This window comes from Aethalodelphis obliquidens, unplaced genomic scaffold (genome assembly GCF_003676395.1).
Source record: "Aethalodelphis obliquidens isolate GAN/ISIS:26980383/991018 unplaced genomic scaffold, ASM367639v1 scaffold30, whole genome shotgun sequence".
Classification (NCBI taxonomy): domain Eukaryota; kingdom Metazoa; phylum Chordata; class Mammalia; order Artiodactyla; family Delphinidae; genus Aethalodelphis; species Aethalodelphis obliquidens.
This window is the reverse complement of record NW_020837974.1, coordinates 7,784,709-7,809,353: the sequence shown is the minus strand read 5'-3', so window position 1 is coordinate 7,809,353 and position 24,645 is coordinate 7,784,709. Positions and strand designations below refer to the sequence as shown.

General features: G+C 48.5%; 1 protein-coding gene across 11 annotated transcripts in view; it reads right to left on the bottom strand.

Moving 5' to 3' along the window:
- CUX1 (cut like homeobox 1) overlaps window positions 1-24,645 on the bottom strand; it is a 372,932-nt gene that overhangs the window by 194,775 nt on the left and 153,512 nt on the right. For 10 of the 11 annotated variants that reach the window (XM_027126061.1, XM_027126065.1, XM_027126068.1 and 7 more), the window contains exon 3: window positions 5,228-5,275. The exons of the other annotated variant lie outside the window; for it this stretch is intronic. In XM_027126061.1, coding sequence (XP_026981862.1) covers window positions 5,228-5,275 — 48 coding nt within the window. The remainder of the gene's footprint in view (window positions 1-5,227; window positions 5,276-24,645) is intronic. 11 annotated transcript variants of the gene reach the window in all.

Genomic DNA, 24,645 nt, shown 5'->3' with positions numbered 1-24,645 from the left:
TGCACAGGTCAGTTCCTGATTTCTTTACTACGTCCCACTGGTGTATTTATCTGTCCCTGTGCCAATTACTGTAGCTTTGATAATCTGGTTGGGCAAATTCTCTGTCTTATTCTTATTTACTATTATCTTTGTCATTATTGACCATTTGCTCTTGCATATAAATTTTGGAATCAGCTTTTCAAGTTTCATGAAAAATATTATTAGAATTTTGATTGAAACTACAATGACTCACTCTATCATCAATTTGGGGAAAACTGATGTCTTTAATAATACAGTAGTGGGAATTTCTTTCCTTGAACACCTTGACTTTCTCCATTTAACTCTTCTTTAATATTGTTCAATAAGAATGTTATACTTTTCTCCAGAATGAGTTCCTATGTGTTGTCATATTTACTTCTAGGTATCCTTTATTTTTTTGTTGCTATCTGCAGTGGTATCCTTTTTCAGTTTCCTATTGATGTAGAGATATGCAATTACTTTTTTACATTGATCTTGTATCTAGTAACCTTGTTACATAATTGAGGCTCACCTGAAAAATGACAGTTTTATTTCTTCTGCTCTAATACTTGTACTTTATTTCCTTTTCTAGTCTTCCATGAAGACTAGTCTTCTAAGACTTCCAGTACAATGTTAAATAAAAGTGGCAACAGTAGCCATTTTTGTCTTGTTCCTGATTTCATAGGGAATGTTTTTAACATCACTGAATATGACGACTGATGTAGGTTTTTGATAAATGCCTTTTCCCAGGTTAACAAATTTCCCCTCTATTCCTGGTTTGCTGGTAGTTTTTTTTTTTTTTAAATAGTGAATGAATGTTGAAATTTACTAAATTCTTTTCCTGTAACTTTTGAGATTTTTCCTTTTTAATCTGAGAATGGTTATTACTAACTTGCATAACTAATTTTTTCTGTTAAACCACACAGCGTTCTTGGGATACATGGGGCTTGATGGAGTCAACTTATTGATACTTTTTTAAAGACTTCTGCATATCTATTCATAAACAAGACAGGTTTTAATTTTCTTTTCTTATACTGTTCCTGTCTGGTTTTGGTATGAAGGTTACACTAGCTTCATAAAATGAGTTAGGAAGTGTTCTCTTTTTCTGTTTTCTGAAGGAAAAGAAATTTTCCCAAAGTGCAAAAGAAGAGAACTATCTGTTTCATGAATGACTGATAGGACTCTCCCATAAAACTGTCTAGACCTTGTGGAAATATTTCTGCAATAGTTATAAGGCTATTCAGATTTTCTACTTCTTCTTTAATCAGCTTTGGTACATCACAGCATACCAGAAATTTGTCTATTTTGCCTAGGTTTTAACATTCATTGGCATAAAATTGATTATAATATTCCCTTACTATCTCTTTAATCTCTGCTGCAGCTGCGAAGTTACCCTGTTTTCCTTCCCAACCTTTTTCCCCTTGATTTAGGAAGGTGGTTTGTCTACTGTAGTAGTTTTTTCAAAGAACCAACTTCTGGGCTATTTCTTTCCTGGGTCTTTCCTTCTTTTTCATTCAGTTTAGTTTATACACTATTACTGCGCTTTTTATTTACTTCCTCCTCTTTTCTTTGAGCTTATTCTATCACGCTTTTATAACTTTTTAAGCTGGATGCTAAGCTCATGGATTTTTAGTCTTTTATTTCCCCTCTAATATAAGCAACTAAGTTATTTCTTAAGAGGATTTTCCTCCCTGAGGACACCTGGGTTAAATACGCAGCTCCCCTACAGCCAAGAGAAGTGGGGCCTAAGCCGACTCCTCACCCCCAACCTCTTCACGAGGACCCTCCTCAGGGAGAGGAGCCAGGAGCGGGGGAGGCAATTTGAAAGACTTAGCGTCTTCCTAGACAGTGTGACTGTCACTTCACTGAAGGGACTGCCTGATTACTGGACTAAAATAAACCTTAAATTGGACTGACCCTCCCCACCTCTGCCTCGCCAATCAGCTGGCTGGGTGTAAGAGTTAAACCTGATGACTTTGCTATAACAATTATGAATAACCATTATGACTGTATGATCCCAAACCTTTCAATCAAGGGCAACAAATCGTTATTTCCTAGTTTCTTCTAAAGGTATTTCCCGAGCATACCTTCCAGGGTCCCTCTCACCTTATGAACAGCAACAGATCCTGAAGAAAGGAGAGAGGCAAAGTGCTTTAGAAACTGCCCCCGGGGGAACCTGGCTGTCCCATCATTTATCAATAACCACTTTGAGAGCCCAAACACTTTTTGCTTCTCACTTGCTGCGTTGGGTGCTGGGAACACAAGGGCCAACAGAACAACATACAGTGGCTGCCTTCACACATTTTACAGACAAAAGGAGAACCGAGACAAAGTGACAGGTGGCTCTCGGGTATGATGACAAATGTGTCACAAATAGCTCGGAGCACACGATGGGGGGGTACCTGGCCCATCCTTTGGGGCTCAGGGAAGACCTTCCTTGAGGAAGTGAGCCAGGTAAAGAGGAAGGAAGAGGAACGTTTCAGGAAGCAGGTCAGCCGTGCAAAGGCCTGGGGGCCAGTGAGGACGCCCAGTGCACAAGGACCTGTCAGAGGCTCAGGATGGCCATGTATGCTGGGACAGGAGGAAGGAGTGAGCGGACCCTAGAGAGGTGAGCAGTTAGTGAACCACGTGGGCCCCACAAACCACAGGCAGGGGGGCGTCTGGATTTACACCGAGGACCGTGAGAAAACACCTAAGGGCGTAAACGGCACCCTGGCCCGGCTAGCGTTTCCCGTGACGTTATGACACACAATAAAGAAGTCTTCACGCGGGAATTCTAAAAGCCTCTGTCTGTGAATTTCTCGCTGTCCGAAAACTTTATTTTGATTTTGTTTTGTTTTTTTCTTTTGGGGATCTCAAGTAAGGAAGAAATCTGTACAAATTCTGAGGCGAAGATTACCTTTTCACTCACACGGTACTTTCTTCTAGGGGAACTCAAGCACATCGGGATGAACTCAAAGAATATATCTGATAAATAAAACTGCAGCAGCAGACACTCGAGTGATGGGTACGAGAATGAGCCTCTGGTTACTAGAGAAGGTGGCTTTTTAGAAAAACAACGGGTCCCGCCCCATCTAAGCATCAGGACACGCTGCCCCTGGTCATCCCTGCACTCGTGGTCCCCACGTGCAGTTACCCGCCGCTATGCAAGCTCAGGCTTCGGAAACGAGCGGGATTTAGCCCCCTCTGCTCAAATCAGCCTATTGGAAAGCACACGTTATTTAACATAAACATAGCAATTAGCAGCAGCTTGGCAGATATTAACGGTGCTATAAAAATATTTACTTTTCAAATAGCCTTAAAAAAAAATCAGGCAAATAGGAAGCCTAGATGTCTCACAGGCATTTTTAATTTAATATATGTTGCCAGAAGTAAGCCCATCGCCCCAACAGAATGTGGGATAATCTACACAACTGGCTTAGATTCTTTAAAAAAAAATCAGTAACAAAGGTGAGGGGGTGGAGAGAGTGTCTATATTAAAAGATATATATATATATATATATATGTCCCTCAAATGCAATGTAGAGCAGTTATAAAAGACATTTTAGGGGTAACGGGAAATTTGATTTTGGATAGAATATCAGATATTATGAAATTCGTGTTATTTTCCCAATTGTGATACTCGGGGTTACTGTGGAAATGCCCTTAATTTTAGGAGACGCCCATGCCGCTGAGGGTGTGGGGTGGCCGGCTGGCTGCAACTCACTTCCAAATGTTGAGCAAAGGGGTGGGGGGAGGGGAGCAAACGTGGCACAACGCTGACAGGTGAGGAGTCTGGGTAAAGGGTGCTCGGCCCTTCGTTATACCAGTCTTTCTACTTTTAGGTAGGTTGGAAATTTTTCAGAAAGAATGAAAAACAAGCAACCAACAGAAAGAGCACCCTGAGCTATTTCAACCAGAGAAACACTAAGCTGATGGGTCTCACAAAAGCTGCTGAACAGGTAGAAGAAGAGCTTCGATCACACGTGGGCAGGTGTAAGGTGATGGCTTTACTCAGAAGATGAGGGTCTGGACATGTAATTCTGAGGAAAGGGCAATTCAAGTCCTTCCGAGACCTGGGCTACTGATGTCCTTCTGTGCCTCAGGGAGCCAGGCACGGGGGACGACTTCCTGCGGCAGGAAATGATAAACAGAGAGAGGAGCCCCGCCTGCACTGCTCTCAAATCTGCAGCGGCTGCTGCCCTCACATGCAACCCTCGCCGTCCAGGAATCGCCCCTCCGCCCTCCGCCGCCTCCTTGAATCCCGCACCTTCTGCTGTCACCCGCGCACTGAAGAGTTGGCCAAACGGCAGCCCCGATCTCTTGCTGGGAGCTCGGGGGGCCGGGATCCCAGCCTCTCGGCACTCCCCAACTCGCCCCCTCACTTCCCCGCATCCAGCCCCTCCTCCCGGGCTCTCTGTGAGCTGGGAAGCTGCAGGGACACGAAATTTCTAAGGCCCCACCGGCGTGGGTTCCTTAGAGGGCTTGAAAACAGCCTTGCTCCCCCTCGCTGCTGTTACTAGGTCATCGTTCCTACAGGAGAAGCGGGGAGCGAATAATCCCCCGACACTAACATCGTTTCTGGTTTTCTGAAGTTCACCGAGTGTCTACACAAACGGCAGAGAAGGAGCAGGCGTGTCACCCACCCAGACCGCCCGCATAACCTGTGACGAACAGCATTCAGGGCACACAGGTCTCAGATGACTGGCCGCCTGCCTGCCACCTTGCCTGGCCCTTCTCTGGAAGGATCCACGAGAAAACGTTCCTTATACTGAGCCCAAACCTACTCCCCGTGGCTTCTGCCTGTGAAGTTCCTATTTCCCCCACGGCTGTGCAGGAAGGCACCAGACTGACAGAGCACATCCTTTCTGTGTGGGAGACTTCGTGGCTGCAGCCCCCATCCAGCTCAGGGGACCAGTGAGCTCCGGGAGGTCTGTGGGCTCCGAGGCTGGGGTCTGAACAAGCCCAATCCACCGTGGGAAGTGCGATACGCCGGCCACTACTCCCCGGATTCCTCCGCCGCTTCTGACATCCCGAATCCCGCCTCCCCTCCCACGTGGGCTTTAATGGAGGAATCGGTGGAAACCTCACTTTGAGGAGCCCGTCACCTGCACGTGGATGGGTCGGGGCGGCTGGGGAGGCTCCCTCCAAGCAAGCACCTTCCGCCAGTGGCACTTACTTTACGAGAACAGAAAGAAAGCGTGATGAACAGGAAGGCGGCTCAGGATGCGAGAGAAACATAAACGCTTACCTCCCCCTGGAAGCTCTTCAGCAGCGGCGCTACCTGCTTGCGCAAATCCTGGAGTGAGAAGGTGGGTCAGGAAGCAGCCATGGGAGAAGAAAAGAGAAGGAAACATTCGTTAAGGTCTCCTAAAAACTGCTTCGAATGTGGTGCTGGTTACCATTACATAAAGCAATCCCGGCGCCTCTCCTGCCCCGTTCCCTCCCTCATACACGTAAATAATGCCAACTGTGCCCCGTTGTTTAAATGAACTCACTTAAGAACACCACTAAGCTTTATTTTCCCTGAATGTGCTGTGGACTACAGTTTTTGCTGGTGTCAGTCTAAGACAATTTGCTTAGAATACCATCGAATATTATAAGGTAGGTTTGATTTGCTTGTATCTGAAGTGGATTGGGGTCACCATCCTGCATTTTAGCTGCTACTTTGGGGCACGATGCATGGGAGATACATGGATTTTGAATCCATGTCTGATAGTCACTGGAAATTTTATCCTAAGCCACCAGTACCCGTTTCAGAACCTGCGAACATTTTATCTTATTTAAAATGAAGTAATTGACTAACACACAACACAGTGATTATAGTCAACAACGCTGTATTATAAACTTCAGAGTTGCTAGGAGATTAGATCTTAACTGTTCTCAGCATAAAAGGAATACTAACGATGTGACGTGATAAAGGTGTGAGCTAATGCTACTATGGCCATTATACTGTAATACATAAGTGGTTGTACAAACCAACATGTTGTACACCTCAAACTTGCACAATCTTACATGTCAACTCTATCTCAACTTTTAAAAAATAGAAAAAAAATGAAGTAACGGAGAAAATACTTCAAACACTTTGAAAGGACTCGTATAAGGCAACATCTCCTTTACTGAGAGCTGGGGCATATAAGGTATTTACTGAGCCTGATCTACGTGCCAGACCCAGTTCAGCAAGTCTGGGCCAAGGCCTAAGCTTCTACGTTTTCTTGAAGCTCCGAGGCCGATGCAGACGCCCAAGTAAAACTGCCTAGTATTGGTAAAGGTGTACCAATCCAACCATAACATGGGGAGAAAGTAAAACATTATTTCAGGAAAAGAGCCCCTGTGCTGTGGGAGAACATAAGAGGAAGGATAAATTCAGGTTAAAGAGATGAAGAGCAGTGTCGCAGAGGAGGCAGCATCTGAGCTGGGAAGACAGGTAGGATTTTTGTAGGGGCCAAGGAGAGGGCTCGGGGACACGAATCCTTGGCCTCTCTGCCTCTGGAACGCTGCAGCTCTCTACGTAGCTCCGGCCCTGGGCCTACTCAGGCCCTGAGCTGAGCTGTGTGTACACACGGGCTCGCTGGTGTCTGCTCTTTTGGTAACTGCCTTTTGTGTTCCTCTGGCCAAGCACCCAAACGAAAGGGGCCTCCATCCCACGCTCTGAATCCAGCTCGAGACCACAGCGCACAGCTCTGCGGCGTTAGGAGGAACGACGGCTCCAGGTATCCTGTGCTCCACTGTTCTTTGTGGTTTCCCTCTGGACAGGGGCCTGTGACATTTTGGTGTCAGGAAGCCCTTCTAAGAATCTGAGGACAGCTATTGACCTTCGCCTCTGGGAGAAAACTCTGCAAATTACTTCACTGAGGGCTTCCTAACGCCTACCTACAGACCCAGGTGAGGCTCCCTTGTTCCAGCCCATGCGGTTGTATACAGTTGTCACCAGCTCTTTATGTTCAAATGTAACTTGATTAAATTTAAAAATTCAGCTTCTCAGTTGCAGGAGCCACATTTCAAGTACTCAGTAGACACATGAGGCTGGTGGCCACGGCACTGGACCGCAAAGACACAGGACATCTCCACCACTGCAGAGTGACTTAACAGACAGGGTTGTACCATAAGCTCTTTGCCAAACATAATTAACCCACACTGATTTGTATTGTAACCTGTGAAAGTATTTGCTCAAGAGGAATTATAGTTTCCCCTTTGATTATTCATTTTCCTATAGGTTGCGTCCTTAAAGGTGACTTCCTTGGAGAAGTCCTTTTGTTCCTCCATTGGGTCATTTTCTCTATTTTTACACCAAACTCCATGGCAAAAAAATAATCAAACTCTTTGCCAGCCTCTTCTTAAATAAATAAGGCTATGTGCGGTGAGCACGGTAACGGCCCCCAAAGGTGTCCATGTTCTCATGCCCAGAACCTGTGACTCTGTTAGGTTACGTGGTAAAAGGAACTCGGCAGATGTGATTAGGTTAGGGACCCTGAGTTGGGGAGATGACCCTGGAGTATCCAGGTGGGCCTGATGTAATCACAACGGTCCTGATGAGAGGGAGGAGGCGGGTGAGAGTCAGAGGCGATGTGAGATGGAAGGCACGAGAGATGGAGGGCACGAGCCAAGGCCTGCAGGCGGCCTGAGAAGCTGGAGCCTCTACAGGAACGCAGCTCTGCCCGGTAAAACCCATCCTGGACTCTGACCTCTGGCGCTGTCAGATGACAAGCTTCCACTGTTCTCGGCCACCCAAGTCTGGTAGTTTGTTACAGCGGCAACTAATGCACTATCTCATTTAGCCCACTGTGCTTTTTGGCAACATAGACGATAAGATAGAACACCGCAAGGGAGAGTGAGGGGCAAGAGGCTGCCGGGGGTGAAGAGTGACGGAGGAAAGATTACGGGCTGGCCCCAGGCAGGGTCAGTAAAGCCTACGTTTCCATCACGAGGAATAAGCCTGGCTTCTTTGGGAGAAACTCAGCCACTGCAGGTAACTACTTGGGAGGTCTACGCACAGGGAGCTCACTGTGTCCCCGGGAGGGGGTGACATGGCCTGGATTCTCTGTGTGTGTGTGTGGGGGGGGGGGGGGACGTGAAGGTGGAAACAGCCCTCAGGACTCTGAAGGTGGAAACAGCCCTCAGGACTCTGTGGGCCAGTCCCCTTGCCTCCCTCAGGAGGGGACAAGCAGGCAGCATGACTGCACTGAGGTACTTTGGTCACAAACTGCAAACACAAGACGATGGATGGAGTTTGCTGTTTGATTGCCCAAAAGGCTGACTGTGAGGAAGGCGACTCGTGAATGAGGTGTCAGGCATCCCCGGGGTCCACACTGACCACAGGTGGGGGGTACAGAGCGTTAACGGTGCGCACCCTCGCTCGCACGGGGCTGTGGCGAATCTTCCCCTCAAAAGGCCACAGACTCACATTAATCGAATTTAAAAATAAGACATGAACATGTCAAGGATAAGAACCTCTACGCAGTGCTTGCCTCCCAACTGCTGGTGGGAAGCCATGGGCTTCGGGTGGTCTTTGACTTACCAGGGAGGCCTCAGATGGTCTGGGAGCCCTGGGCGTGGGCTGAGGGCCTGTCTTGCTCCACCTGACAGCTGGTGGCACCTGATGGCCCTCGGGCTCTTGAAAGGGGGACCCCTAAGGCCTCCGACACACCTGAATTGGCTACTGCAGAACCGGAAGCAGCCAGGCTCCGATGTCAGGCATGGGATACGCTTCCCGCCCCCTCTCACCCCGAGTCTGTGAAGGGGGCTGTGATCAGAGTGAGGAACGTGCCCTCCTCCTTCCAGACTGGGGCTCGCGTGAGGGCAGGGGATGGGTCTTGGTCACGCCCCCCCCCTCAAACTCCAGCATCCAACGCGGGGCCGGGAGATATTTTGCTGAGGGAACCTAGGCCCGAGGGGCCTGAAATCCAGAAGGGTGGGGACTGTGGAAGCTGGCTGTAGTCCCGCCAGGGCCCTTGTCCCGGAGAGGCCCCCCACGCAGTCTGCTCCCCACAGCGCACAGCAGGGAGGGCTGCAGGGCGGCCCTGGGCTTGGTGCACAAGGCACCCTCTGAGGCCACGGGCCGGTCAGCAGAAAGACCTCTGTTGCCTCTGCCTAGAACAGGCTGGTCACACCGAGGGGGAACTCCCAGGGCATGGAATGGGTGCGTGAGCAAATAAATTAAAGAGCAAACAATCTCTCAAAGCGTGTTAAGAACCGGGCAAGTGAGAGACTGCCCCGCCTGGATGTGAGCCCTCAAGGCTGGGGTCCATGTCCCAGGCCAGCACTGCCAGCAGAGTGCGAGCCACCTGCGTGACTGACGACGTTCAACAGCTCCGTTCGAGATGCAAAAAGAAACAGGAAATCAATTTTAGTTTCACTTCACCCGATATACCCAAAATATTGTCACTTTCTATGTAACCAGTATAAAAATTATTAATGAGATAGTGTACATTCTTTGTCGGCATTAAGTCTTTGAAACCAGGGGCGCATCCCCCGCCTCTCCGTTTGCACTGGCTGCACGTCAAGTGGTCCCTCGTAGCCGCACATGGCCGGTGGCCACCACGTCGGGCAGCTCGGGGCTAAGCGATGTGCTCTCGGATCAGGGCTCTCCTGGGGGAGACGGTTAAGGCCGGCGAGCCCCCCACCCCCTGATGGCCAGAGGCAGCGAGCGGTGAAAGAGCCAGAATCCGGAAAAGTAGGAGAGTCGGGGGAACACAAGGTCAAAAGGAGGCAGTTTCAGGAGGGAAAAGGTACTGGTGTCAAATGTCGCCACAGACGCCGGGCCTGGGAACACCGTCGGGTCGAACATCCAGGCAGCGCTGGAAACCAACGTGTGAGGTGCTGAGGAAGAGGCTGCAGTGAGTGAGGTGGAGGAAGAAGCGAGACAGGGCTGGGGAGCCCCACGGGGAAGGGGGTCGCGGGCGGAAGTTAATGACAGTTCCCATTTGGCGAGTGTCTGAGTGAGGGGCTTCAGGTACAGGACGTTCATTTGCTTTTCACTATAACTCTGCCAACCAAAGGGACTGGTACCCACACGTCACAGACAGGGATGCCCGAGGCTTTGAAAGGGAAGGAGATTTGTCCAAGGTCGCACAGCGGGAAGAGTCAGGATGTGAACCCAGAGCTCTCCCCAAGGCCCACGCCACACGGACATTTTGTAAAGGAATCCATCAGCTTGGACACCAGCACTGTGAGGGGCACACACGGACCACTCAAAAGGCTTGTAATGGGCCCAAACTCGGAGGGGAAACGGTGAAGCTGGATGGGGTCATGGAATGTGAGAGCTGGTAGGGGGCCAAGGCATTTGAGACCCTGCGAAGACAAGAGGAGGGAGAGCCGGAGTGGAGGTGCAGCCTTGGGGGCAGGCACCCGGGAGCCCTGGCGCTCAGCCCACAAAAGAGTGCCTCTTACTCGGCTCGCCCCGGGTCCACCCCAAGCCCCGCCAGACTGCACAGGGCCAGCCTCATGAGATAGCGTCCAGAGACGTCCAGAGACGTCCCTGCATTGTCCTTTTAGAACAGGGTGCTCTTTTGCTCTCTGAACAGCACCAAAAGCTACGGCTGTTACCACTCCCAGTCATTGCAGGGGACCACGTGCCCTTCTGTGCAACTGCAAACTGAAGAAAACGGGGTCCACGCCAATCAAAACCCCACTGGCGGGACTTCCCTGGTGGCGCAGTGGTTAAGAATCCGCCTGCCATTGCAGGGGACACGGGTTTGAGCCCTGGTCTGGGAAGATCCCACATGCCGCGGAGCAACTAAGCCCCTGAGCCACAACTACGGAGCCTGTGCTCTAGAGCCCACGAGCCACAACTACTGAAGCCCGCGTGCCTAGAGCCTGTGCTCCACAGTGAGAGAAGCCATCTCAATGAGAAGCCCGCGCACCACAACAAAGAGAAGCCCCCGGTTGCCGCAACTAGAGAAAGCCCGTGCGCAGCAACAAAGACCCAACGCAGCCAAAAATAAATAAATTAATAAATTTAAAAAAACAAACAAACAAAAAACCCACTGGCGTGAATGAGAATTAGGAAATTAACACAAGGTCAAGAAACTTAAATGTAGGATTACCACACTTAATTCAGCAACAGGTTTTCAGTGCTGTTTCAAATTTTCTTCAATTCTGTATCATTTACTGAGCAGAAAGCAGCGAACATCTTAACACGCAGACAGCGATGCCCTTGAGATTATTACTATCGGATGTCTGTTGGCAAAACCAGAGCACTGCATTGCTACCTTCTCTCCCTGGAGCACGTGGCAAATAATAAGCGATGTTTATCGAGAGGAGCTTCTATGTGAAAAGCATTTTCATTAGTCTCCAAACCACTGATTCACAACTCATTTTTCAGGTCAGAAAACTGAACAGTAAAATGCTATTGAGGAATTTTCTGTCTAATGACTACTGCTGGAGAAACCATTCTGATTTAAAAGCAAAACAGAAATGAAATTATGAAATCACCACGCAGGATTCAGTCACACCTGTGAGGTGGCAGCGAGTAACACAAGACACACAGTCTCTGAACCCAGATGGCCTGAATCTTTGACTCTCTGCCCATTCTGAGCACTTGGGTGGTCTCTGGAAGGCTCTGTTCCCTCTTCGGGACCTGGCACTCCCAATACCCGTGACACTTCTCCCATCCACACTGACACGTGATGCCAGGGCCGGCATCACAGAATCTCATACCGTGGATTCAAATCTGGTGGCCACCCGGGCCCACCTCTGAGTCTTGGAAGGAACGGTGCCCAGGACATGGCTGTTTAGGTTTGGAAGGACAAGCAGATGAAGGGGAATAGCCAGGCCTCACGTGTAAACAAAAAGAGGCTATGAATTACAAATGCATCTTCCAGGAACTCCCTGGCGGTCCAGTGGTTAGGACTTGGCACTCTCACTGCCGGGGCCCAGGTTCAATCCCTGGTGGGGGACAAGCCACATGGCTCGGGGGGGGGGGGGGGGGGAATGCGTCTTCCAAGCCATAAAATGATCTCTATTTCCAGAAGATTCTAAAGTCCAGATTTCCCGACATGTTCTACTCAGTTTTACAATGCCCTTTTCCCCCTCCCTTTTGCTTCTCTGTAACTCAGGTGTGTTTCTCTGGAACGACTCTGCCTACACTGAAGACTCCGACCGTCTGACTGCATCTCAGTGGCACCTTGTCCTCTGTGGCACAGACCAGGAGCGGGGCCCTGTTTTCTTCGGTGACAACAGGGTCTCCCCGAGAGCACTGGGGGCAGCGTGGAGGGAACCGGTTAAAGGCTCTCCTTTGCGGCTCCCGCAGGGCTGCCAGCATCCCCGCCCCGTGCGGGTACGGCAGTCGTTAGGGACCCAGCCCTGCGGCATCTGCGGAAGTGGCCTCATCCCTCCGGCTTCTGTTTCAGAACCACCTCGGCCCGGGTAACTCTCGGCCTCCCCCCTCTCCTGGTCTTAGCTCGCATTTCCTTCACCGCGTTCAGGTGCGGAAGGAGTTCAACCGTTGACAGGGGCCAGGCAAAAATATAAGCCTGGCCGGCATTTAAAACCCTAGGAAATGCTTATGCATGAGGAGGTCCCGTGCTACAAACCCGCCCGGAGCTGAAAATAGCTCCATATGAATTCACTAATCCCTCCTCGTTACTCAGGCCTCAAAACAAGGACATTCTGACTGGAAAATGTTTTAGGTGTTTATTCAAAGAAAATCATTCCATAACATAGCCTATTTCACTAAGTTTGATACCGTCAAGTGTAAGAGGTACTGTTATTTCATGCCACCCCAAGGGGAAAAAAATGCTGCTTATTCAACTGTGATGTCATTGATTTTCATCCTCGCTCTAATGTTGAAGATGGTGAAATGTGTAAAAGTGTATGTATTATAATTGATAAAATATGGCCACACAATGAACTAAAGTTAAAACAGATCCCAAGTTGTTTTTGTTTTTAAATGACGTGGCCCGTACTTTAGGTGGTGCAGCCGCGTGTTTTAAAAAGGGCTCTTGTTTTTTAGAGACGCCTACTAAAATATTTATGGATGAAATATGGTTTCTGTTTCAAAATAATTTAATGGGAAGGGGTAACGGGTGAGAATAAGGATGACACAAGTGTGTGTTGATCGGCGGATGATTGTTATAGATGGAGGATGGGACATGGGGTTCATTGTATTCTTCACCTTGGCCTGTGTATGTTTGAAATATAAAAGGTTTCCAAAACACTGTATTTCACTCTGAGACCCGCGAAGCTTTCCGCTGACCAATCGCATAGGACAGGCCCGGAGAGAATTACGAGACTGGGGTGAGGGACTGCTGCTCTTAAATTACAGCCAAGCAACTAGTTAATTGTCTCCTTCATCGGGTTAACCTGGAAATCTAGGGTCGTCTGGTCCAATCTCCTGCCCGAGGTAGGGGACCCGTGGTGTCCTGGCCACACGGCTCACCCTCCCAAGGCCACTGTCCCTCCCGGGACAGTCCTGGTGCGAGACTGTGCCTCATTGTGGAATCGGGAGTTTTCAAGTACCGGCTCCAGGCACCACCTACCAAAGGCTGACGCTCAGAGGGAAGCTCTCCTGAGCACAAATGATGTTATGACTAGTAGCAATTTGTTGGTAAATAAATCACTTTAAAAAAAAAAAAAGAAAAGAAGAAAGATCAGATTCGAAGTGATTGCACTGTCACTGACTTGCTTAATAACGCATTTTCTTAGGGAGATCAGAGAAGCAGTTCCCCGCACCCCCGGGTTGAGCAGGGGACCGAGAATGGCTGAGCCTTCCCTCTTCTGGGCCTGGTGACGGAGCCCTGCAGGTATCTGAGGGCCCAGCTCACGTCTTTCCAACACCTCCCTCTGCGCCCCGAATCTTCTCTCTGGACCAAGTGCCACTCTCCCCACTCCTGTGTGACAAATCTCGGCACAGCCCTCGCTGGGGTCCTCGCTCCAGGGTCTCATGCTCCCCATTCTGGACACATTGTACGAGCAGCACCTAAGAAGCCCTCGGTCGTGTTGGAACAAAGTTCTAGAGAAGAAGAAAGCAATGGGGTCCTCAAAACGGCCACGGACAATACTCACTGCATCTCCCAGAGACCTTGGCTACCCCAGAATAAAGGTTCTAGGCGCTAGATATATAGATTATATAGATGCCAGATAGGAGCATTTGAATGGAATAATTTCTTTTTAAATCAAGAAATTTCCACAGAGAGTGTTTTCATAAAGAGAAATGCAAAAAAGTTTAATTTCAGAAACGGGGTCCATCATTTATAAATACATTAAAACACAGTAAATACAACATTGGATATAAGTACTGCAGTTTAACAACTGCAGCTCTGCTAAAAAGTAAGAATAGCAAATTGGTGACTTTTTTTTCAACCAAGATATTTAATCAAACTGAAACAAGAAAACGACCCCCTTTCTGCAACTTAGAGCCCAAACACTGAAGACATATTGTTCAAAAGCATCTAGCTACTGATTCTCCCTTCGGATGTCCTTGGGATTCTAGAATATCCTGCTGATGGCCGAATCATCCTTATGAATAAAGAAAACCCTACCGGTGTGTCACATCTAGGGCCAGCCTTATTGACTGCAGTACACCAACCTGCTTTCTTATTGATAAGCCATCTGTTCCTAAACTAACCTCTCTGCATATCTGTCAAGTGTATTTTTATAAGGTCCTAATGGCATCAATGAGAGAATCATAATTATCCACAAAAGAAAGATAGTTCTTGGTACTTATGTCACTGAAGATGGCTGGAATTCTCCCTTTATCGTGTATACGAGAGCACAGACCAGGTATGAAGTTTTTCAGGCAAGACAATATATATTGTATAATGCACGCATCGTAGAACTCAACTTAAAATGCAGTTCAGTGAAAAGTGAAGTTTCTCTTTGTTCCAGGATCCTGAAACCTTCGCTTCCCACCCTCATCATCTGGAGATGAGTCATGCAGCTATCAATGGAGCACCCTACTTCTGGTTACTTTTAGAGATGAACACATACTCCTTCCAGTCTTTGTGATAGAAAAGAGTAATTTTAAATGGCATTTAAGCTGAAGTGTTAAATAAAAAATATCTTTCTATACAACAGCAGACAGTATGTCCTGGCAATTTCTCAAAGACTTTAGTTCACAGATTTGAGAAAATTCCATTAGCTTTAATTATTTATCAGCAGTCAATTTAGATTATGGTTCTTGACCTATTTTTACAGTGTATGGGCCACCCGGCAATGAAATAAATGAATAGTCCTTTTTTTACAATGGTTGATTTTTCTGAGATAATAGAAATCGAGTTGAAAGGAGGAATGAAACCCCAAACATGTAATTACCACAATATATAACCAGCCACGCCGCCTTTGTAGCTGGATAAAATGCACATTTTTGTGAGTTTTTTGGTTATTAAATAAGATTACCTTGAAAGGGATAAACTCACTCATGCTATAATTTCTTCCCATTTAAATTTCTTTGCTCCATTTAAAACATGTTCTGTATCTCGGCAGAAAGGCTCTAATACTGATGGATGTGTCTTCAGCGCTGTGCCTAATAAAACTGCATAATGGGAAGGCCTGGCTCTGTGGAGCTGAGCGGAGGGGAGCTCGTGCAGGGCTTGCACGGAGGGTTCCTGGGGTTGAGTGGCAAGGACCAGCTAAGGGCATCCGCAGGCAGAGGATGGACACCCAAGGAGCCAGGCAGTGCAGAGGACCGCTGAGCTCCTGGGTGACAGCCAGTGGCGGTCTTCTTTAGCGAAACTCGTTTGACGATGAAAAGTGGCAGGTTTATCAGATGGGTGATGCCCCAACCTGGCCCTAAGGTGATGAAGGCTGAGGATGGTGCCTGGGACACAGGTTCGAGATGCACAGAGGCTCTGGTTTGAAGGCAGCACGTGGCGGCAGCTCAGTGGTACGGGAGAGCCCGAATGCCCCTAACGGTGGGGTCTGGGACCACTGGATGCCTCAGACCCTTCCAGGGGTCCATGAGGTCAGAACTATTTTTGCTGTTTTCCTTTTCCGCTCTCATTCTCATAGACATGCCCAGTGGAGTTTTCCAGACACTGTGTCACGTGTGATGATGTCATCACCCTGAAGTGCTGGCACGTGTGCTTGTGATTTCTTGTGCTTTAAAAACATCTCTAACATGGTCACTACTGATAGATATCCACACGGACACAAACGCTCTCTGGAACCCTCAATATTAAGAGATCAAAATGTTTGAGAAATAGCAGCTTTAAGGTTTTAGTCTCGGAGCGGAGAACTGGTCGCTGTCCAGAGGTCAGGCCTGTGGGTCCGCTGATGACTTGCTGGCGTCCCTTGAAGCAGCTGGGCCAGCCAGCCACCTCTGGGCCCTGGAACCCTCCCCTGCGGCTCGTGGCACCTGGCTCTCCTGGCCTGAGATGGCATCACGCCTGCCGGTGGCGCAGAGACTTCCTGCAGGACTCTTGTTGGCCAGGAGTTCAGTGGTGGGGCCGGGAAGGAGGCCACCTCAGGTTCCTCTAATTCTCTAATTATGTCTGATTTGCCTTTAGGTCTGATTTCAAAATATTCTTCCAGGTCCCTTTCTGAAAAAAATGCTCGTGTCTAAACCTTGAGTTTTATTTCAGAACCATGAAAATACTGCTGTGATTTCTTTGTGTATCTACACATCAATAGGTTTTGAGTTTGTCAAAGAGAAGAAGCACGTATTATACACGTAATCTATTATAAAACCATTTGAGCATTTACTCCGTGCAGTGAGTGAGCTCACTACAGTCCCTGCCCTCCTGGGGCTTACCTCCTAGTGCGAATGATGAACCAAGCCTAGACAGATGCCCAGTAGACTGTTGAGGGGCCTACACACCCCGACTCCAGTCCTGGGACCATTGATGGTGCCAGGCCCAGAGGAGACCCTCGTGAATACTTGTGGATCGAATGAGTGAACAAAAGATGCTCTTCCCAGAATCACAGCCAAGCTGACCCTTCACGGGACCTGCTGCAAAGGGGATCCACGTGCTAGACGGGACGTGCCTGAAGTGCCTTTTTACCCTGGGACCCTCCGGAAGGAACCAGGAAGCGTGACTCTCACTTCCCCGCACACCCGCACCGTGTCGTTTACTCTGGACCTTCGGCCCTGCTGACATTTAGACAAACGAGCTATTTTGGATTAGAACGCAGATTAAGCCTTCAGCTTAGTGCTTCTAATTCTAGGAATTTATCCATCAGGAAGATCAGAGATGTAGGCAGAGATCTATGTATAAGAATGCTTAGCATGTGTTTGGAAGAGAGAAAAACCAGAAATAATGTAGATGCCGACAGTAGGGGGTTACTTATTACATAAACGTTCGTAAGGCAATACAGCGGCACATTAGGTAGTCAGTAAGATTATTTTTCAAAGGACGGCTGATACCACGGACTAAGGCACACGACTGCCACCTGTTCAACAAGTATTTGTCAAGTAGATGTTATAGGCCCCCAGGCACCGCTACAGGTGCTCCTTCAATCATGAGCGAAACCAATCGGTCCCTGCACCTCGTGGGGCGCCTGTTCAGCAGGGAGAGGGACGTCAGTCACTGACCACCCACAGGAGTGCACTCCACGCGGTCAGCCCTGTAAGGAGGAGGGTCGTGGCGCTGGGGGTCCGTTTATGAAGCCGACCTGGCTGGGGCAGCAGGCACTTCCTGCAGGACGGAGGAAGGGGCGCCTGAGCCCAGATCTGGAGGATGATCAGGGGTTAAATGGGGAGAAAGAGGGGAAAAGAAGCCATAAACTGCAAGATGGGTTTACAGTATGACCCCCACGCTGTAAAAATGGATAAACGCACATCTGTACGTGTTTGGAAAAGGACGGTGAGAACTACGTGAGGGTTAAACAGTAGATGAATGGGATTAGGGCTTATTTTTCACTTCTTCGGCTTAAAATAAATTATATCCTTTTAACCTCAAAAGCGTTCTTTTAAAAATTAGGGATGAGGGTTGAGTGATAGCTCAAAAAAGTAAGATGACCTTAAGGTTTACAGAGCAACTGGGTTACCCCCCGCTGTGGCTCCCCGGTGGCAGAATCCCCAGACTCGGTGCTGTCCACAGGGCCAAGCAAACAGCCAGGCATTATTTCAGCCTGTGCTCAGCCCACAAAGAAAATAAATACGGTACCTGCTAATGCATAGCTCAACTAGACATATGTCGCCAAAGGAGAATTATTTTATAAGTACAATAAATATTAGCAGGAAACCTACTGGCCCACCACATGCTTTACATTTTTTTCATTATATAAGATACTACAGTTGCGGGAAAACCATGCTACAAACGATATGTACAGCATAATCTCTATTGTTTTAACGTATGTAATATTTATGAACCAAAAAAGATGAGAAAGATCTAAAGCATCAGCGCTAACATTTATGTCTTGGATTACAGGTGATTGATTACTATCTTCTTTAAATGCAAATCTCTGTAATGAACATTCATACGTTTTGTAAATCAGAAGATAAAGTCTCAGATCTCAGACAATAATGGGGACACTTAAAACATCATCTCACCAATAAAGATGTTAAAAAAATATATGTATGCTACCAAACTTACTCAAAAAGGAATAAAAGTCAGAACCATGAAAAACAAAACAAAACAAAACATCACCTCAAACCAGCACCAAAGGGGCAGAGACAGACCCTACACACAGATCCTGGACTCAGCAGGCAAATCATAAAACAAGGACAGATTTCACCAGGGAGACCGAGAAAGAAAAGGTTTAAAATCAGATCTCATACAGAATGGATAAACAATAAGGTCCTACTGTAAAGAACAAGGGATTATATTCAATATTCTGTGATAAACCACAATGGAAAAGGATTTTAAAAAAAGAATGTGTGTGTGTGTATATATATATATATATATATATATATACACACACACACACACACACACACCTGAATCACTTTGCTGTACAGCAGAAATTAACACAACATTGTAAATCAACTATATTTCAATTAAAAAAAAAAATCAGATCTCAGTTGCGGCGTGTGGGACCTTCGGTTCCGCCTGAAGGATCTTTAGTAGCGGCATGTGGGATCTAGTTCCCTGACCAGGGGTCGAACCTGGGCCCCCTGCATTGGGAACACGGAGTCTTAGCCACCGGACCACCAGGAGAGTCCCTCTTTCCCGGATCTGATCTCAGTTTTCTTTGTTTTCCCACCCGAAGGCCTTACTTCAAGTTTATTCATCAGCTGTGTGCAACTAGCTTACCTAAAATTAAGCAGCATGGAGAAGATATACCTTTGTCTTGGCTTAAAAATCAGTACATATTGTTTACTAATATTTACTCCCTTCATAGAGCTGCTCAGAGGAATAATTAATAATGTACGATGGGAAAATCTACTAGCAGATGCAGAGCACACTGTAAATGCTTTTTCAGACACCCACTCAAACGCACTCATGGCAACAAAGGCAGGATCCTTCAGCCACAGGGTCCTGTGCTTTAGCAGCAGAACGAGGTTCCTAGTGCCCCCCAGGCAACCAGAAAGCCCCACAGACAAGGGGTCCAAACAGGGATATTATAATTTTTTCATGCATTTTCTTTTTTGGAAAATACTACTGCATATGAAATGCAGGCCATAATTTCTTAATTTCTAAATGGAATTATTTATATCATATGGCTGAAAACCAAGACTAAGAAACATGTGACTCAGTGGCAACCAGGGAATTTAAACCTTTGGAATCAGACTTTATGTTTAAAGATGCTCAGAGGCTTCCCAAGGGATTACCCCAACCTAGCAATTGAGGAGAAACAAAAGCTTCCAGAGCAAAGAGAGACTCCCTGGGGGCTTCCTGGCCTGGGTACACTTCGGCATCCCGGATGGCCCGGCTAGCACGCTCCAGGGAGGGGACCCGACTTCACTCCAGCAAAGGAAGTCCATTCGAGAGCACCAAGGAAGCACCTCCTTAGTTTCACCCAGGCTTCTCCAGCAGGCCCTCAGAGACCCCAGAGGTCAGGGATGAGGGCTATGATGCCCGGCAAGGGCAGGGAGGAAAGGTGAGTTACCCATCCCGCTGATCGAGCTGTGGCCTCGAAGATGACTTCATCCAGTGACTCTCCCGTCTGGTTAGTCTGCACAGCTCCAGAACCCTGTTTAAAACGACATCTTCTTGGTAGTTCCGAAGCACGTGTGTCATTTCAAAATTAGCACATTTCACGGGAAATCCTGGGGGGCATGCGGTTGCCGTGTCGTGGGGATACCCAGTGTCCCTCACGCTTGCTCTCTGGGATGCTGTAATGTTGCTTCTACAGGCATGGGGAGCAGCAACCCACTGAGAAGTCCAGAGAGGTCGGGCCCGTCCAGGTCTGCTGCTTGGAGCAGTGCTGCGGGCCTGGATGGCAGGAACCAGGCACAGCTCGGAAGCCGCTGGGCTGGAAGGAGGTACACGCCTAGGTGCTCATCTGTAACCCTGTCCCTGGAAATGGAGCCCTGAGTTACACCTACCTACCTACACACCTCAGCAAGAAGGGTGTGTCCGTGAGCAGCTCAGCCGCAAAAGCTCAGACCCCTGTTTCTGGCATGAGAGGAAGAGCTGCTGCTGCGGGAACCTACAGAGGATCTACAGAAAGTTGCTAACGCTTAGAGAGTGATTCTGCTTTGGTAAACAAATGGCTTTCCAATACTTTTGGAATCCCTCTTTCTCAGGCCTGTTACCAAATACTTTTACACAGTCGTGGAATTTTCTTTTGAATTCACAGCATGGCCTCTTTGTAGTGAAACCATTCAGGAGAGAGATCAGTTTAACAGATTCTATATCTCTTGGCTGAAGGCTTTAGTCCTGCTGATGAATCACTGAGAAGTCCATAAATGCCAAGAGCATCTGCTTGGACTTCTTTTATTACCATATATGGCAAATATACATCTATTTATCTCCCAGCATCTCCAATTGAGCTTTGGTGTTTTTCCTACCTTATTATTGTTCTTAAAACTTTCTCTTGACCTACAGCTTGGCCACACAAGACAGTACTGCCGGTGGCAGTCCTGACGTAACCCCGGGCTGGGGCGGTTGTGTTTTTTTCTGGTTTTTTTTTTTTTTTTTGGTACGAGGACAGAATGTCTCACGTCGGCGAATACTTGAGGTAGGTCAAAGTACCTGGCTGTTTAGAGTCTTGCTACATCTCAGCTGAACAATATGAGGCTGTAAGAATTTAACCTGAACAGGTTTTCTCCCCCAAGGAATCGTGCTTCTCATCACACGTTCAGGAATCAGTTGAGAAACAGTGGTTGGCGCTTTTTTTTTTTTTTTAACATATTCGTTAAAGAGATAAATATCAAAAATATTTTCAGGCTTCTAAAAGCTGGCTGTGGGGAAATTCCACGACTGGCTAAGAGTTTAAGAATTCTCTGGTGGAACGCTTCCTGCGTGCATGCATTCATTCATTCATTCATTCACTCACCCAATAAACGTGTACTGAGAATCAAGCTTATAGAGATGTGAAGATGAGCGGCCCCAGGCCTGCCCACCCCCGAGGACAGAGTGGGAGCAGGACACATGGGCGGTGGGGGGCGGGGGGCGGGGACGACAGAGTGCATCAGGTTTCAGAGAGAGATAGCTTTGCAAGTGCCAAGTCTTTTTTTTTTTTTTGCGGCACGCAGGCCTCTCACTGTTGTGGCCTCTCCCGTTGCGGAGCACAGGCTCCGGATGCGCAGGCTCAGAGGCCATGGCTCACGGGCCCAGCCGTTCCACGGCATGTGGGATCTCCCTGGACCGGGGCACGAACCCATGTCCCCTGCATCGGCAGGCGGACTCTCAACCACTGCGCCACCAGGGAAGTCTAAGTCTTTTTTTAAAAAAAAATTAATTTTATTTATTTATTTTTGGCTGCGTTGGGTCTTCGTTGCTGTGCGCGGGCTTTCTCTAGTTGCGGTGAGCGGGGGCTGCTCTTCGTTGCAGTGCACGGGCTCTAGGCATGCAGGCTTCAGCAGTTGTGGCACGTGGGCTCAGTAGTTGTGGCTCACGGGCTCCAGAGCACAGGCTCAGTAGCTGTGGCTCAAGGGCTCTAGAACGCAGGCTCAGTAGTTGTGGCACGCAGGCTCAGTAGTTGTGGCACACGGGCTCAGTAGTTGTGGCTCGAGGGCTCTAGAGCGCAGGCTCAGTAGTTGTGGCGCGCGGGCTTAGTTGCTCTGTGGCATGTGGGATCTTCCCGGACCAGGGCTCAAACCCGAGTCCCCTGTCTTGGCAGGTGGATTCTTAACCCCTGCACCACCAGGGAAGCTCCGAAGCGCAAAGTCTTCAGACATAACCTTTAAAAGACGCTGAAGGCCCACGAAAGAGAAGTGAAGAAAACCGGCTGGAGAGCACGGCGTTCAAACATTCAGGTGCCCAACCTGAGGCTGGAAAGATGCGCCTGCAGATGTGCACGGGAGCCTAAGACACGTGACTCCGTTTCATCAGGTGGCTCCTTGAGACGCCACATAAACAAAAGGTGTCTGATGGGAACGTTCATATACCTGGAGGACCACTGGAAGGTCCATTTATAAAAACACATCACACAAAACCAACAAGATGGTAACCTAAGCTTAAAACTTAATGTGGTGAAATTATTTTGAAAGACCCCTTAGAGGAGTCCTTTCTGGAGTCGTCCAAAATTACCTGTAACAAAGTATGTATTTCAAATTCAAGTGTCTGGGCAGAATAATAAAAACTCCCCCCTCGAGTGAGGGGGCATAACTCAGTCTCCTGCCCTGACCTCGTACCAGCTCCACACGGCAGTTCCCTCCCAGACGGGGTTAACAGAAGAGGTCGCCTCTGACTCCCAAATACCAGCGCCATCCTCAGGAAGCGTCAGGTCAGACCTTTTGAGAAAGGCATTTCTTTCTGGTGGTCCTGGAGAAAGAGTTCAGGGGAATGAATGGTTTCTGCAGGACAGGGGATCATGGGATCACACACGCCCTCGTCCGAATGTCCCCCCACGTCACGCCTGGGCTCGCAGCGCTCTGATGCACCTGCTCTGATGGACATCTTAGGATTCTTCCTTTGTAACACGAGGCTCTTACCCAGCCCCCCCGACGTGGTAGCAATGCCGTGAGAATAGGTGGCACTGTGGATCTGCTATAAGATGATATATTCAGAGAGGGCTTCTAGACAAAACATCCTTCGGAGGAGTTATAGAAATAAATTTCAATAAATTCAAATGTAATACATGCCTTGGGCCAAGCAATGTAAACTGACAGTGTCTGAATGGTACCTTCTGGAAGAGTTCTCAGGTTAGCAAGTCACTGGGGTCCACACACACGATTCCCCCCCGCCCCCGCCCCGAGCTCCATCAGTGCTTCACCGGGGCCTCTTTTGGACACTCTTTTCATGTAGCTACGCACACACACACAGACACACAGGGACACGCGCCAACAAACCAACTACCCCATCACTACCTGTCTCCTTCCTCTTCCCTCCAGACTACACACTCCCCTGGGTGTGGCCTTGTAAACAACAGACGCCCAATACCCTACTGCCTGAACGCAGATCTGATTCACGAAATGCTGTGCACGGTTCAGTCACTCCGTGAAATCTCCCTTTCTTATGTAAGTACATCTGCAAAGTCATCCTCACAGAAAAATTCAACTTGACCTGGGCTGGAATCTCAGCTCTGCCCTTGAATAGCTGAGTGAATTAGGCTGCTTACTAAACTTCCACCTCTCTGCACCTCAGCCTTCCCTCCTGTTAGGTAGGAAGGATGTCGCTAGCCTATGAGAACACTGTCTGGCACACAGTAGGCAGCCTGGAAACATTTCTGAATGAATGAACACAGTAGGTCCCGAACGTGGCTGTTACCATGACGATGGCGACGAAGATCATGACCTTGTCCGCGTCCACAGACGCCAACGCTCAGAGCCCCCGAACCTCTACATGGTCTGCAAAGTGTACCTTGCTCCAGGTGGGCACTCAGGTAGTCTCGCCTGATTGACAACAAGGCTGTCATTTCTTCCCCAGCACTTAGTCGAGGGACTGGCATTTACGGGGCGTTCCCTCCAGGCTGCTGACGTCGGGGTGGCCAGCGCGCTCTCTCAAACCCCCAGGCTCTCAAGTTCTACCCTAGCTGCTCCCTCAGGCCGCCAAGTGCGGCTCATGGCATCTTCCGCAGGGCTTGTCAGACAGGGCTTTCCCAGACAGAGATTTCCAAAGGTGATGCCTGCCTGCTACTCTGCGGTCAGGGAAGGCCGGTTTCCTCCAGTGTTACCCCAAACTCGGCGCCTTGCCCTCTTCCCCCAGAGGAAATGGAATGACTTCCCATCCCCGTCCCGAGGGCACCCGGCATTTCTATGTCAGGGAAGCCGGCGCTGACAGCATGGGAGGCCGTTCACCATGTTTTTTTCTTTTTTAAGAGGCCCACCATTCTGAAAGTTTGGATCAGAGGGATCTTTCGTTTTCAAGCTCCCCATGTGTGCTGGAGACACTCTCTTCATATGTTGTAACATGTACCGAAGAGAGATTAAGCTAAGTGAGGCACGCCATTCGCGAAGGCGCGCTGAAATGACGCCTGCTAATCTTTTAAATGGCAAGAACGTTATGCAATACAAAAGGAATCTTAGTCATTCTCAAGCTTTTACCCAAGGAAGGAACTTTAAATTTATAGAAGCACACACTAGAGATAAAGAGGTTGAGAAAGGCTGGGCGAACCGTGTCCCCCACCCTGGTGTGGGGAAGCATAACGACCCCGTGGTAAGAGAGAAGGGGCAGAGGGCAGAGGGCAGAGGCCAAGGCCTAGCCTGGGTCCTAGCTCGCTTGAATCATTTCACTTATGGAA